The sequence below is a fragment of the Mesoplodon mirus genome (genome assembly GCF_964341445.2).
Source record: "Mesoplodon mirus genome assembly, chromosome: 11".
In the NCBI taxonomy this organism is placed as follows: domain Eukaryota; kingdom Metazoa; phylum Chordata; class Mammalia; order Artiodactyla; family Ziphiidae; genus Mesoplodon; species Mesoplodon mirus.
Genome location: NC_138987.1, coordinates 30,047,101 through 30,064,093, shown reverse-complemented (window position 1 = coordinate 30,064,093; position 16,993 = coordinate 30,047,101). Strand labels below are relative to the sequence as shown.

Genomic DNA, 16,993 nt, shown 5'->3' with positions numbered 1-16,993 from the left:
CCAAGAGACACAGGCTTGCTGAATGGATACAAAAACAAGACCCATCTATATGCTGTCTACAAGAGACCCACTTCAGGCCTAGGGACACATACAGGCTGAAAACGAGGGGATGGAAAAAGATATTCCACGCAAATGGAAATCAAAAGAAAGCTGGAGTCACAATACTCATATCAGATAAAATAGACTTTAAAATAAAGAATGTTCAAGAGACAAGGAAGGACACTACATAATGATCAAGGGATCAATCAAGAAAAAGATATAACAATTATAAATATATATACACCCAACATAGGAGCACCTCAACACATAAGGCAACTGCTAACAGGTGTAAAGAGGAAATCAAAAGTAACACAATAATAGTGGGGGACTTTAACACCTCAGTTACACCAATGGACAGATCATTGAGCACCTCACTACATAAGACAACTGCTAACAGCTGTAAAAGAGGAAATCGAAAGTAACACAGTAATAGTGGCGGACTTTAACACCTCACTTACACCAATAGACAGATCATCCAAAATGAAAATAAATAAGGAAACACAAGCTTTAAATGACACAATAGACCAGATAGATTTAATTGATATTTTTAGGACATTCCATCCAAAAACAGCAGATTACACTTTCTTCTCAAGTGTGCACGGAACATTCTCCAGGATAGATCACATCTTGGGTCACAAATCAAGCCTCAGTAAATTTAAGAAAATTGAAATTGTATCAAGCATCTTTTCTGACCACAATGCTATGAGATTAGAAATCAATTACAGGGGAAAAAGTGTAAAAAACACAAACACATGGAGGCTAAACAATACGTTACTAAATAACCAATAGATCACAGAAGAAATCGAAGAGGAAATAAAAAAATACCTAGAGACAAATGACAATGAAAACACGACGATCCAAAACCTATGCGATGCAGCAAAAGCAGTTCTAAGAGGGAAGTTTATAGCAATACAATCCTACCTCAAGAAACAACAAACATCTCAAATAAACAATCTAACCTTACACGTAAAAGAACTAGAGAAAGAAGAAAAAACAAAACCCAAAGTTAGTAGAAGGAAAGAAATCATAAAGATGAGAGCAGAAATAAATGAAATAGAAACAAAGAAAACAATAGCAAAGATCAATAGAAGTAAAAGCTGGTTCTTTGAGAAGATAAACAAAATTGATAAACCATTAGCCCGACTCATCAAGAAAAAGAGGGAGAGGACTCAAATCATTAAAACTAGAAATGAAAAAGGAGACGTCACAACAGACATTGCAGAAATACAAAGCATCCTAAAAGACTACTATAAGCAACTCTGTGGCAATAAAATGGACAACCTGGAAGAAACGGGCAAATCCTTAGAAAGGTATAACCTTCCAAGACTGAACCAGGAAGGAATAGGAAATACGAACAGACCAATCACAAGGCATGAAATTGAAACTGTGATTAGAAATCTTCCAACAAACAAAAGTCCAGGACCAGATATCTTCACAGGTGAATTCTATCAAACATTTAGAGAAGAGCTAACACCCATCCTTCTCAAAATCTTCCAAACAATTGCAGAGGAAGGAACACTCCCAAACTCATTCTATGAGGCCACCATCACCCTGATACCAAAACCAGACAAAGATACTACAAAGAAGGAAAATTACAGACCAATATCACTCATGAATATAGATGCAAAAATCCTTAACAAAATACTAGTAAACCAAATCCAACAACACATTAAAAGGATCATGCACCATGATCAAGTGGGATTTATCCCAGGGATGCAAGGATTCTTCAATATACGCAAATCAATCAATGTGATACACCATAATAACAAACAAGAATAAAAACCGTATGATCATCTCAATAGATGCAGACAAAACTTTTGACAAAATTCAACACCCTTTTATCATAAAAACTCTCCAGAAAGTATGCATAGAAGGAAACTACCTCAACATAATAAAGGCCATATACGACAAACCCACAGCAAATGTCATTCTCAATGGTGAAAAACTGAAAGCATTTCCTCTAAGATCAGTAACAGGACAAGGATGGCCACTCTCACCACTATTATTCAACATAGTTTTGGAAGTCCTAGCCACGGCAACCAGAGAAGAAAAAGAAATAAAAGGAATACAAATTGGAAAAGAGGAAGAAAACTGTCACTGTTTGCAGATGACATGATACTATACATAGAGAATCCTAAAGATGCCACCAGAAAACTACTAGAGCTAATCAATGAATTTGGTAAAGTTGCAGGATACAAAATTAATGCACAGAAACCTCTTGCATTCCTATACACTAATGATGAAAAATCTGAAAGAGAAATTAAGGAAACACTCCCATTTACCATTGTAACAAAAAGAATAAAATACCTAGGAATAAACCTACCTAGGGAGACAAAAGGCCTTTATGCAGAAAACTATAAGACAGTGACGAAAGAAATTAAAGATGATACAAACAGATGGAGAGATATACCATGTTCTTGGATTGGAAGAAGCAATACTGTGAAAATGACTATACTACCAAAGCAATCTACAGATTCAATGTAATCCTTATCAAATTACCAATGGCATTTTTTACAGAACTAGAACAAAAAATGTTAAAATTTGTATGGAGACACAAAAGACCCCAAATAGCCAAAGCAGTCTTGAAGGAAGAAAATGGAGCTGGAGGAATCGGGCTCCCGGACTTCAGACTATACTACAAAGCTACCATAATCAAGACAGTATGGTACTGACACAAAACCAGAAATATAGATCAATGGAACAGGATAGAAAGCCCAGAGATAAACCCACGCACCTATGGTCAACTAATCTATGACAAAGGAGGCAAGGATATATAATGGAGAAAAGACAGTCTCTTCAGTAAGTGGTGCTGGGAGAACTGGACAGCTACATGTAAAAGAATGAAATTAGAACACTCCCTAACACCATACACAAAAATAAACTCAAAATGGATTAGGGACCTAAATGTAAGACTGGACACTATAAAATTCTGAGAGGAAAACATAGGAAGAACAAACACTCTTTGACATAAGTGACAGAAAGATCTTTTTTGATCCACCTCCTAGAGTAATGGAAATAAAAACAAAAATAAATAAATGGGACCTAATGAAACTTAAAAGGTTTTGCACAGCTAAGGAAACTACAAACAAGACAAAAAAACAACCCTCATAATGGGAGAAAATATTTGCACACGAATCAACGGACAATGTATTAATCTCCAAAATATATAAACAGCTCATGCAGCTCAATATGAAAAAAACAAACAACCCAATCCAAAAATGGGGAGAAGACCTAAACAGACATTTCTCCAAAGAAGACATACAGATGGCCAAGAAGCACATGAAAAGCTGCTCAACATCACTAATTATTAGAGAAATGCAATCAAAACTACAATGAGGTATCACCTCATACCAGTTAGAATGGGCATCATCAGGAAATCTACAAACAACAAATGCTGGAGAGGGTGTGGAGAAAAGGGAACCCTCTTGCACTGTTGGTGGGAATGTAAATTGATACGGCCACCATGGAGAACAGTATGGAGGTTCCTTAAAAAACTAAAAATACAATTACCATATGACCCAGCAATCCCACTTCTGGGCCTATACCCAGAGAAAACCACAATTCAAAAAGACACATGCACCCCAATGTTCATTGCAGCACTATTTACAATAGCCAGGTCATGGAAGCAACCTAAATGCCCATCGACAGACGAATGGATAAAGAAGTTGTGGTACATATATACAATGGAATGTTACTCAGCCATAAAATGGAACAAAATTGGGTCATTTGTAGAGACGTGGATGGATCTAGAGACTGTCATACAGAGTGAAGTAAGTCAGAAAGAGAAAAACAAATATTGAGTATTAACGCATATATGTGGAACGTAGAAAAATGGTACTGATGAATTGGGAGATTGGGATTGACATATATACAATAATATGTATAAAATGGATAACTAATAAGAACCTGGTGTATAAAAAAATAAATAAAATAAAATTCAATTTAAAAAAATCAATGAGAAAAACATCAACTACCAAACAGAAAAATAGTCAAAGGATAAGAACAGAGAGTTCATGGGAAAGAAATAGAAATCACTCTTAAAGACATGAAGAGATACTCAACTCCATTCGTAGTAAGATAAATGCAAATTAAAACTTCACTGAGACAAGTTTAAGTCACAGACCCTTTGAACCAGGAATTCAGCCCTTTAGGAATTTATCCTGCACATATACTCTATGTAGTAGGATGAACGGTTGCTCCCCCCCATGATATGTCCACCTGGAACTCGTGAAGTTGACCTTATTTGATAAAAGGGCCTTTGTGGATATGATTAAATTAAGGATCTTGAGATGAAACCTTGGATTAACTGGGTGGACCTTAAATCCAGTGACAAGTGTCCTTACAGGAGACAGCAAGACACAGAGTGGGAATCAATGTGAAGATGGGAGGCAGAGACTGGAGTGATGCAGCTACAAGCCAAGGAACACCAAGCATAGACGGCACCCATCAGAAGCTGTGAGAGAGGCACAGATCAGATCCTCCCTCAAAGTCTCTGCAAAGAATCAACCCTGACAACACCTTGATTTTAGACTTGTGGCCTCCAGAACTGTGAGGGAATATGTTTGTTGTTTTCAGTCACCCAGTTTGTGGTACTTGGTTATTGAAGCCCTAGGAAACTAACAAACTGCACCATGTAAAAGAATGTACTAGGGCTTCCCTGGTGGCGCAGTGGTTGAGAGTCCGCCTGCCGATGCAGGGGACACGGGTTCGTGCCCCAGTCTGGGAAGATCCCACATGCCGTGGAGCAGCTGGGCCCGTGAGCCATGGCCGCTGAGCCTGTGCGTCCAGAGCCTGTGCTCCGCAACAGGAGAGGCCCACATACCGCAAAAAAAAAAAAAAAAAAAAAAATACTAAAAACATCATTCATCACAGCACTGTAATAGGACAAGATTGGAAACATCAAGACAACTAATCAAACTCAATACAGAGGAACAATATGCAGATGTGAAAAAGAAAAAAAAAACCTCTTTATAGACTGATATAAAATGCTCTCTGTAGCAGTCCCAACAGGAAACAGATGCCACTCAAAACACTAGAGTTTGTTTATAAGGGACAAGTCATAAAGGCGTGGGTAGGCAAAGGAGAACCCATAAAGGTGACTGCTGCAACTGGGGGTTAGGGTCAGCAGGCTCTCATCCACCTCATGACCAAAGGACAACCTGGAGGGAGAGAGGCGGCCTGGAAGGCAGCAGAGCCCAGTGCAGGTACATGGCCAGCTGGGGGTGACCTCATAGGGAAGGAGGTAGTGAGGCAATCTCCTGACTTCACCCTCCTCCCTCCCTTTGATGTCCCTTCTGACCCCCTCCCCACCACCGGCTGATCGGGGCTGGAAGCCAGAGGGAAAGGGAGCCCAGTAAGGAGTTCCATGCAGTCCACCCTCCCCACCTACCCCTCACAGGGCAGAAGGCAGCATGGAACACAGCGGAGCCTGCACCTGAAGGGGCACAGAAGCTGCCCAACACAGTCTCCAAGACTTGTTTTTTTGAAACAAGGTGCAGAACAGCATATGTAGTATGTCATCATTTGAGTAAGAAAAAGTATATGTTGTGCACTGGTTACATGTGCATAGCAGATCCGGACGGGGCCCTAAGAAAATGACTGTATTTGATGCTCTGGGGAGAGGACCTGGGTATCTGGGGAAGAAGATTAGGAGGGAGACTTTTCACTGTGTAACATATCATCCTTTTTGAATTCTGAATGATACAAGAGGTTCAAAATGTTAAATTTTATTTATACTGGACATATTAAATTTTATTTATATTCAAAAAGATAAATAAAATTTAATATTTTAGAGTCCAATATTAATGGTCTTTACAAGGGAGGCCCCCAGACAGTACATGGTTCTATTCAATAAATGAGAAGCAGGAACGATACCTGCTGAGGACCAACCATGAGGGGATATGGGAAGAAGCGTGCCCACCTGTCAGGTAATGCCTGCAGCACAGTGGGCATCAGCACTCCGGAGATAGCTTTGTAGAGGATGGAGTCACACACGCCGACGATGTTCACCACCGTGGAGGAGCCCAGCACGGGCAGCATGTGGGGCGGCATTCCTTGCCAAAAGTGCAGAAGGAAACTTTGAACCTGTATCAACCCACAGAGAGAAGAACCGTTGAGGTTACACAAGGCCCTCCCAGCGGAGCCTTGGGACTCAGCCAAGGCCAGCCCAGTCCACAGCGCTATTCTCTTCTCCCCTTGCAGCAGCAGAGGCCGTCCCAGCCTGGGTGGCTTACAAGGCCCCGGAAGGTCCTCCTGTCCCAAGTCTTCACCCTGCCCGTGTGGGTGCACGCCCCCTGCTGGAGAAGCACTTGGCCTGGCAGCCTGGGGTCTCTCCTGCCCTGGGAGAGAGCAGCAGCCCGTCAACCCACCTGCCCCTTCATGCTTACCGCGGTCTGGGTAAGAAGTTTAAGAAAGGGAAGGTGGAATGTTGCTTCTAAAAAGCTCAGAACACTACAACTATTCTTTGGGCCTGTTGGTGCCTCGGGGACCCCAGGGTGTTCTGGAAAGGAAGGGAACATTGTGTGAGTTGCTGGTAAGAGGACTGTGTCTAAGAGGAAGAAGAGTAGGTGTCACAGACAGAAGTCTCCTGATACAATCTTGTGCGCCCCAAAAATGGATAAAGTGCAAAGGCCTCTTCGTGGCCAAATTCGACCATTTTCTCAAAGAGCCCTTGGTGCAGCCTTGGCTGGCTAGCGTCATTATGGGACGCTAGACGGTGCCATCTGGACAGTAAGGTACGAGGACACCCAAGCCCAACCACTAGCACAGGACAGAAATCTAGCGGGCACTCAAAATGGAGTTATTGTTATTAATACGAGGATAGCAGGCCCCCCTACCCCTGTATCTTCCAGGGTCTGAGTTGGAGGTCAGGGAGAGAGCAGGTGGGGGGTGGGACAAGATAAGGGAAGTGAAGGGACACGGTAGAAGATGGTTATCTGGTAGGTATAACAACACTAAAGATACCTAGACTTCAGCTAACATTGAGGAGTGACTCATCTTAAAGTTAGGGAACAAATAATTGAAGTTTTGTGAATTCTTACAAGCTCAACTTGGTTCCTGTACTATGTATCTTTCTTTCCTCCACAGATGGGCACTCCTGAACCCCTGTGTACAGCACTGCCCACATCTCTGGTTCCCCAAATCAATCCTGACCCAAGGCAGGAGGTCATTTAGTACCCAAGTCTAACACTTTGGAGGTGGTATTATTAATGGTGTCAGCGTTATGTATTTATTGAGTGCTACTATACGCCAGGAACTTAGCACAGGTTCTCTCAGTTAATACTACAGCTTAGGATCACTGCTCCCATTTTGTAGAGACATTAACTTATTTGTCCAAAGCCAGACAGCAAGTCAGGGAATGGACGAACTTGTCTTTTCACAAATCAGTCTAGTGGCTAGTTTGCTCTTCACGTGGGCTTCGACCCCATTCCTGAGACCTATGCCTCTTCTTGGACTGCTGCCCACATCCCAGCTTTCTGCCCCAGCCTGGGGACCTGCAGTTGTCCTTCAAGCCCCTCTTAGGAGTAGGGTCTTACTTTCCTTTGACCAGGCTACCTCTGACCCCAGCTTGGTGACCTGAGCTCAGCCTCGGATGGACAGAATTCCCTGATCCCCACGGCCAGGCTGGAATTCCCAGTGTAAACACTGGATGGGAGGCTTGGGGGGTGAGGAATGAGGAGAAAAGCATGCCCTCTGACTTCCTAGAGGGAAAATGGTAATTTCCAAAAACAGGATCAAAGTGGTAAATGAGGTCAGGTTTGTTAAATTATGAAACTCAAAGTCACAGTTCTGTTAATTCCACGAGAGTGAAAATATTGCAAAGTTTACAACGAGATTAAAATTAAAACCAACAAAAAAAAATCCAAATGAGTGAAGACTGCCTTCCAGGGTTCTAATCCTGTCACCACTACCAACTAGGGGTATAATATCTCTAAGCCTCAGTTTCTTTACCTGTGAAATAGGAATAAAAGTAGTATTTACTAGATTTTGGTAAAGATTCCTAAAAAGTACTTATTGCAGTGGTTGGCACATAGTAAATGCTCAATAAAGGTTAGCTGCTATTATTATTACTACTATTATTATTATTACTTGTATCATGGAGGCACTACAACTATGAGGCCCAAGAAATCAGTGCACTGCCCTAAGACATTTGAGATCCCCTTGCCTACGTTTCTGAGCGTCACCCAGCCAGGATCCCCATGGTGGCTCTGCTCACCTGTCAAGGTTCCTGTTCTTATTGGGACACCTGGTGGCTGACTGCTGGCCGCCTTGGGCCTGGAGGTGGCCACATCTCTTAGACAAGGTGCTTACCCTCTAGACAACCCTCTGCTGTCTCCGGATCCCACCTCATCCCTGGGCACTGGCCTCTGGCCAGGTCCTGGAACTCCCTGCCTGTCCTTCCAAATCTGAATAAGCATTGCCCAGTTGATTCCTAGTATTTGGTAGATTCTGAATTCATCTGCCTTTCTAAGCTCTCCTTGCATGTAGCCCTACTCTTTTTTTTTTTTTAAATGAGCAATTTCCAGCAGAAATTCTGGAAAACATTAGCTGCTGTGTACATTAAAACAAATCTGTAGAAAGTCACTCTCATTAGCAGCCATCTGTCTTTTTCAAGTCTGTTCAAGTGACACAGGGAGCCCTGATCAGTCCTGGTACCAGGGCAGCCTTTTTGTAGAGGGCATATTATCCAGTTTTGACCTCCCTTCCTACTCTGCATTTAAGAGCATTTAATGTCCAGTGGACTAGTTCCTCAGAGTGAGAAGAAAAAAAAAGGAGGGAGAACAGTGTAAAGCTCAAGGGCTGATACTTGCAAGTCAGGGGTGAAATGGACAGACACAGTGTTCATATCAGGAGGCTGAGCCAACAGGACCTCCTGACAGACTAGATATGAAGCGTGAGGGGAAAAGAAGAACCGAGGTTTGTGGTTTGAGCAATTGTGTGTGGTAGTGGCAATCTAAGACTTGGGAAGAACAAATCTGGGAGCGAAAATTAGAGCTCTGATTAGACCACTGCAAGTTAGACGGCAAGTCATTTGAATCTGGAGCTCGGACTAAACAAATATATAAATATGAGAGTTACCAGCCTTTACAAAATGGAGATGGTGTCTGCCTATTAGTAGGATGAAATAAGATAACTTGTAAGATGCCTGGCATGATGAAGGCATTTAAGAAATGGAAACATAATTAGACAGAAGGGAAAAGTTCTCCTTACTCCTTGCAAGCATAAATGGTGAACGAATCAGGGGTAAATGATTGAAAATGATTATTTAAACCAAGTTTCCTGGATTATCTACTTTAGTCCCTTGAACTCCCAGCCCTTTTTCTCTCTGTTCAATGAAGTATCAGGAGATGATTTCCTTAAGAATACCTAAGTAAGTTTTCTATTTCTTTTCCATGCCTATGTTTAGTTCATTCCTAATATATTGGCACCTTGTGGAAACATATCTGATGACTTCCAGTCATGGGTACTTAATTGCTACAGTGCTAAAAGGAACTTGACAAAACAATACCTACCACTTATTATGCTCTGAGTTTGAAATCAGACACTTTATCTATACAATTTCCACGTAATCATCACAATTTTACTATGAGGTAGATATAGTTATTATCTCCATTTTACAGAAAAAGAAATTGAGGCTCAGAGAGGTTAAGTACCTTGCTCAAGGTCACAGGCTAGTAAGTGGTGAATTTGGGACTCAAACACAGGACTATCTGATTTTACATCTCTCTGTGCAATGTAGTTTGGAAAAGGCTTTGCAGCAAGTCCCCTACATGCAGACTTGGACTCTTTGTGCTTGCCTGACAATGCTATAAGTCTGTGGCGGTTTTCCATCCATCCATCCATCCACCCATCCACCCATCCATCCACTCACCCATCCATCTATCCACTCACCCACCCAAGAAACATTTACTGAGAGCCTGAGAGTATAATTGACCTGGATACAGTAGTAAGCAAGACAAACCAGGTCCCTGCCCTCAAGGACTTCCATGGTGGTGGTAGGAGGCAAACAATGAACAAGCAAACAATAAGATAATTTAAGATTGTAATACTAGTATACATTGTGACCTCAATGGATATTAAAGATCTTGAAGACCTGAAACAAACTACACCATCAAAGTGTACCAGATGCATCCACCATTTATTTACCAATGACTTTTCTCAGCTGTAGGAGAAAGCCATGCCCATCAGAGGTAAAATACCCCCCCTTCAGTCTTTTGTGTTTGGGTAGAATGAACAACATCTCGATCAGCCATCTCAAAAACAGCCACCAAATACCCCTGCCCAGGGGTAGAAAGAATACTGGACCAGCAGTGTTAGGTGACGAAGATCTAACCAACTGTGTGACCTCTTAACTCTCTGGTTGATGTATCTGACGAGAGCAAGCATTTGTATGACCTTTTACCAGGCACTGTCTCATCTCCTCCTTCCAGTAATCCTGTGAACTGGATAGGCAGGGATGATATTTTTATCTTCATTTCTAGGATGAGGAATTGAGCCACGTCTTGAATCCAAGCCTAAGCTCCAAGTCTAGCACTTTTCCCGTAGGAGCACTCAAGCCCTCACAAGGTTTCTGGACCATATATTCTGCATCCTAATTGCTGGTGTGCGTGCTTTTTTTTCCCCTCAAGACTGTGTCCTGTCACCCCATTTCTGGGGGCTAGAGCAGCATATGGCACCATTAGATACCCAACAAGTGTTGGAATGAATGAATGGAATTCAGTGAAGTGAGATGATGATCAAGTTTTGAGATGTATAAAGCTAGATATGAACATAAGGGAGGACTGTCACCAGTTTTGTTGTTAGTACTTTTGTGGCAGAGAGGGACAGCTATCCACTAGAGCTCCTCTTCTCTAGTAGTATAAGCTGCTGCCCAGTGAGGGGCCACACTTCCCAGCTCCCCTTACCTCAAGGAGGGGCTGTGAGACCAGCTCTTGTCAATAGACTATGGGCAAAAGTGATGCATTTTATTTCTGGGCTGACAAGGTTAAGAAAGGGGATGTCTTCCCTGTAATCCTTTTCCCCATCCATCAGCTGAACAGAGGACTCCAAGGCTCTAGGGCAGGGTGTGGCCACAAGGTGGAAGAAGCCTGGGTCCCTGAACCACCCCCAGAAACCAGCCTTCCAACCAAGGGCGTCCACATTGGATTGTGACATGTATTGTCTCACTGTGTTAAGACTTGGGGCTTATCTGTTACAGAAGCCAGTGTTGTCTTAACCAATCATGAGTCATGGTTTGCCCAGATCTCAGTGCACTGTCTTTGATACGTGAGACATAGCCAAACTACAATACGAGAGAAAGCAGTGAGTTTTCTTTCTTTAAAAAGAAAATAATTCCACTTAAATGGTCACTCAAGGAATTTGGGAAATTTAAGAATCTAGTGGATGAAAGTCAAGAGCAGGAAGAATAGTCCTTCTCTGCCAGCATGCTGCCACCTCTTCTGGAGCCATGTCTAAGAACCAAGCGATAGCTCACATATGGTGGTACCACTGCTACACTGGGCTCCTGAGGGAACAGTAAACAAGCGGCACAAGTCCCGGCAAGTGCTCAACAAGCATTCACTGCCTTACCTCATCCTCTTCCCCTCCATCTCCAACAGCATATGCCCCCCTAAAACACACAAAAAGGGAATCTCCAGCATCTTTTTCACCAATAACTACTGATTTTTATAGCCCCTGTAGAGCCTGGGTTATCTTCCCTGAAATTGAATGCCCACACCTGATCTCAGGGTGGTGTCTTTGGTTTAGTTTGTTTTTTTTTTTTTTTTTCTGCCTGAAAGTCATTTTCTTTAAACAGAAAGGCCTCAGGTTTATAGGGTGAAATGTGTGGTTTCCTGCCATCCTGTTGGAAGATTCTTTTGGATGGCATTTTAGGCAAGAAGATTTTATTGTCTCTTTGGTTATATAACCAGTGCTTCAATCCTCCCTTATTTCTCCTCCCCATTCCTTAACTGTAATATTTTTAAATAAAAATGAAATGAGGGCTTCCCTGGTGGCGCAGTGGTTGACAGTCCGCCTGCCGATGCAGGGGACACGGGTTCGTGCCCCAGTCCGGGAAGATCCCACATGCCACGGAGCGGCTGGGCCCGTGAGCCATGGCCGCTGAGCCTGTGCGTCCAGAGCCTGTGCTCCGCGATGGGAGAGGCCACAACAGTAAGAGGCCCGCGTACAGCAAAAAAAAAAAAAAAAAGAAATGAAATTATTAGATTGTTTGTATTCAAAGATGGCCCTACTGGCAGTGTTAGATGGACATGGGGACCAGACCTTGAGAATGGAGGGTAACCAGCTCCAAATGCACTGAAGTTGACGAGCCTCAGGAAAAGGTTAAATCCAAAATAAAGAAAAGCTTTCCTTTAGTTTTTCTGAATGTATAATTCTGGGTGTAATGATACCTTGACAAAACTGTGTTCCCAGGAGGCCAACTGGGCAGGATGCAATTCACTAGACAGAGCAAGTAAAAAGTCACGCCAACTGCTGTTCACACAGAGAATCTGTAAAATGGGGATAGTAACAGTGCCTGCTTCCTAGGATCACTGTGAGGATTAAATGAGCTAATAATGTACATCAAGGGCTTCCAGAGGCCTGGCAGCTAGTAGGGAGCTCATGAAATAGAAGTTAGTGTTATCATAATATTTTAATGCAGAGTACTCACAGCTCAACACTTGTTGACCTACCTCATCAAAGTTGGCTCTTATTACAGTGTCCAGTATTCTCTGACAGTGTGTTCTGTACATCATAATAAAGGTAGAAACCTGTGAGGGGTGAGGAGGGATCAACAATAAAGGCATACATTAATACATGTTACTTCTGCCCTTGGAATTTCAATTTCAAGTCATTTATTCTCTGCTGAGGGGATGAAATTCGCCTAATTCCTACTCATCCTGCAAGACCCAGACAAAACTCATTTTCATTAGGTGGGGCCCGCTGACTCTCAGCTCCCTCCTCTGTGCTCCCATAGCACCTGAGTGTGTTTCTCCCTCAGAGCACTCACCCTGTGGTACGGAAAGCATGGGTTTCTCTCTCTGCCCCATCTCCACCCCCTGAAACTGTGGACTCTGGGAAAATAAAAATAGCATATTATTCATGCTTGTGTATCCAGCATTTAGTACAGTGCCTGGCACATAGTAGAGGCCTACCGAATTAAATTCTCACCAGCTGAGATACTGAAAAGTTAAAATCCGGCATGTACTCATAAGAAGAGGTGCTTTTGCCCAAATCACAAAAAGACATTTGGAAATTCTCTAGAATCTGCTTAGCAAAAGAACTGCATCTCCAGCTCCATTTAACTAAGAATTTTAAAGCAATGGTACAGGAAGTTTGTCGAGAAAGAAAGCAAATTTGAGAAAAAAATAAGGATTTATCTAGTTCTTAGATTTAAAGCATTCTTTTCAGGTACTCTTTTTGCTTTAGAACCTAGATATATGTTTTATATAAACTTAGTTTGCTTGTGCAAGCACCTGTCTCCCTGCTTGACTGTAAGCTTCCTGAGAGCAGGACTCAAGTCTCATTCACCACTGCAACCCAGTGTGATATGTAGAAACTCATCACCTACTGGCACACTGGGCAGCACAAGACAGGTGCATTAGGATGTGATCACCCAGGGGAAAGTCCCCAAATTTGTGTTTCCAGTTGTTTCTTCCCAATACCCTATGGCCCAAACTATCCGATTTACTATACCTATAAAATCTTCTTTGTCTATGGGACTATAATTTCACCACATCCTCGGCAGCACATGGGAAAATAAGGTTTATCCTGTATAAAAGCAATCCAGAGGAAGGGGCCCTTGTGAAACGAGACAGTACAACACCATAGATGGGTAGGAAGGTAGGTAAGACAGATAGGTAGAGAGATAAACGTCTAATTTTAGAATAGTATTGGGTTGTAGTACAGTTTTGAAGATAGTTGAGGCAGTTCCCTTATAGCTCAAACCCAGTTACCTCTACCGTTAACGTCTTGCATTAGGATGGAACATTTGTCACAACTAATGCACCAACACGGATACATTGTTATTGTCAACTAAAGTCCATACTTGAATCTGATTTCTATCTTTATATTTTTAAACTCACCATTTTGCAATAAAAGTGTGTGTATGTATGTGTGTGTGTGTGTGTGTGTGCTGTGGTGTGTGAGAGAAAAAGAGAGAGAGAGAGAGAGAGAAACCACCCACTCCCAGCAACACTTCAGATGTGGTCACCTTCTCCTCTGGCAGACTGGCCGGCAGATTTAGATCTTTGACATTTGGAAACTCTGGCAGCAATGTTCCAAGTTTGGACCGGGGTGAATATGCCACCGTCTGTTTGCTCACTTCTTTCTTGCCCGTCTCGCTCACCCAGGCGGCTCCTTTCTTGGAATACATCACATCATAATATTGGGAGCTTTCCTTCACCGCGATGCCGTAGTAATGATACCTGGGCCACAAAGGAAGAGAGAGAGACCCACATGCACCCTCATCAGGTGGGGGTTCCTGAGCCGCGGGAGCCCAAGGCCAAAGACGGCTGGACCCATCCTCCCTGAGCTAGAAGAGTTAACTCCTCTGTAAGGCTCAACATGTTGGAAGTCTAGAATTAAACCAAAGTTCCATGTTGCCAGCCATCAATCAGACAGGTAAAAATAACCAAAATTGCCTCCTACAGAAAATGTTAAGTCAAATACTTTGCAAAGCAGAAAGTGGGATAAAAAAATTTCCATTTGTACTTAATCTCTTATATACACGGACCCAAGAAGAAGAGTGTGTTTATGACTGCTAACTGTACCACCAACAAAAATTCACTTGGCCTATGTTTTTCTCAATCAATAAATGGCAGTCTTAAAGAACTGTATCTTAAAAAGGATAAACTCAGTGTCTCAGCTGACACTGAATGTAAGACAAAGACCAGGACCTTTTATTAACTCAGAATGGGCTTAATAACAGCAATGTTTTCAATTAAGACTAATGAGGGATGGAGGCTGCATTTTGTTTGGGTTTTAGCTACAATCTATTGAACACTTGCTATGTGCTGGGCACTTTGGAAAGTGCTTTACCTACATTAATTTGTAAAATAATTCTATGAAATGGGGATTATTATAATCTTTCTACAGACGAGAAAATGGAGGCAAGAAAGCTTAAGTAATTTGTTCAAGGTCACACAGCTGTTTAGGGGAGGAAGCAGGTTTGACTACAGAGACACTGTGCTACGCTAAGAAAACACACTGCATGGTGGTGTTGAAAACTTTAATGTTTGTCAGAGCCACTTATGGAATGTAATAAAAATACAGATTCCAAGGCCCCTTCCCAGACCTAAGGATTCAGAACAGGAAATAGGGGCCAAGAACCAGCACTGAAACGAACACCACAGATAATTCGGATGCACATCCATTTGAGATCAGCAAGCCTGCTGGGTTAGGCCCCTGCATTACATTCCTGGCTCTATGAGACTGCCATTACCTACTATTGTAACACAGCAGCTAACAAGGTACTAAGTGCTTTACACACACTGCCCGATTTCATCTCACAAAACCCCTGGGAGGCTAGAACTAATTATTATCCCCATATTACAGACCAGGAAACTAAGACCCAGAGAATTTAAGTAACACACCCAAGATCATATAGTGAGTGAGCAGTAGAGGCAGGATTTGAACCTCTAAAAGTGCTTTTAAGCGCTGAGCCAGTGACTGTCAAATTTTACTAATAATAAGAATCACCTACAAAACATATTAAAATACAGACTCCCAGGCCCTGCTTCCAAAGATTCTGATTTAGCAGATTCAGAGTAGATTTTTACGATCCCATGGCAATACTAATAATGTAAGTAATTCATGGACTTCACTTTCAGAAATGCTGTACAACGTATTAACTACTCTTTTCTACTCATGGAGATATGGTGGTGACAGTCATGAAATAATACAAAAGAGAAAGCAGTCTGAGTTCTGGGAGAGGCTTCCCAGGGAGAGGAGAGCTGAGCACAAGTAACCTTCCCTCTCCCCGCTCCCCCTTCACCCCTGATACCATTCTGTGACACTTCTGCTTAGTGGGCATCTCGCCTCTATCTGACTGCCTCCTGGGTTGAAGCACCCAGACCCTCCGAAGGTAGCCCAGTTCATTTTAGGTTGGTGTAGTGATCAGAAAGTTCTTCTCTGTGTTGAGCTGATCTCTCTTTTCTACACCTTCTACTTCCCAACTGTCATAACTGCCTTTCCACTTGGAGGGCACTCCTTTGGTAGCGGGGGCGGGGGCGGGTTCCATTTGCTCTGGAAGCTCCTCCAGGCGGGATGGCAGTTATGACACGCCTCCCTGACTTTACAAAGTCCCCCCTTACACTTTCTTAAGATCAAGCTAGTAATAACATGTTCAGATCAGACGGCTTCTTGATTTTTCAGACTGTATGTTGCTAGAATTGGCAACTGCAGTGAAGCTAGTGCTCTGACCACTTCTCAGTTTTCTATATTTTTTTCAAGTCTGTAAGGCACGTCAACACACTCTCCATCAACCCCCTGCCCCCCCAATTTATTCTGTCAAAGTAAATTTGCTGAGGGATTTTCTCTAAAAGGCCAAGTGGCATGTTGGAGACTAGAGCTTCTTATTACCTTTCAATTGGTTGAAGGTGAGACCAACCTTGGAGGATCCTTATGGAGAGGATACAATGAAACTGAATTTTTAAAGAAGATATTGCCCAATTTGCCAACCTCTAGGTTAAAGAAAAAGAAAACAAAAAAACAAAAGCAGGCTCTTACATGTAGACAGAAGGAAACTTTCTCCAAACTTATGCACGATGGGAAACCATGCTGTTCTATCTTTACTACTTTTACTACCTGTCTTTACTATCTATCTATCTTTACTATCTATTTGTACACTTTTATCTCAGAAATGGGCAACAATGTATTGGAGCCAGTGACTCTAAAAAGACCATAAGCTGGAGAAAAATAATTCCTTTCCATTCATTCAATAGTCTTCCAACCATCCACTTCTCTGTGGATTGAT

General features: G+C 42.4%; 1 protein-coding gene across 2 annotated transcripts in view; it reads right to left on the bottom strand.

Moving 5' to 3' along the window:
* Positions 1-16,993, bottom strand: part of RFX4 (regulatory factor X4) — a gene marked incomplete at both ends in the record, with an annotated part of 171,482 nt that overhangs the window by 66,422 nt on the left and 88,067 nt on the right. The window contains 4 exons of one of the 2 annotated variants that reach the window (XM_082636574.1): positions 5,960-6,123; positions 12,711-12,788; positions 14,231-14,444; positions 16,022-16,116. In XM_082636574.1, the coding sequence (XP_082492700.1) occupies positions 5,960-6,123; positions 12,711-12,788; positions 14,231-14,444; positions 16,022-16,116 (551 nt within the window). Of the gene's footprint in view, positions 1-5,959; positions 6,124-12,710; positions 12,789-14,230; positions 14,445-16,021; positions 16,117-16,993 lie in introns of those variants that run through there. The other variant, XM_082636573.1, reaches the window with a different exon arrangement.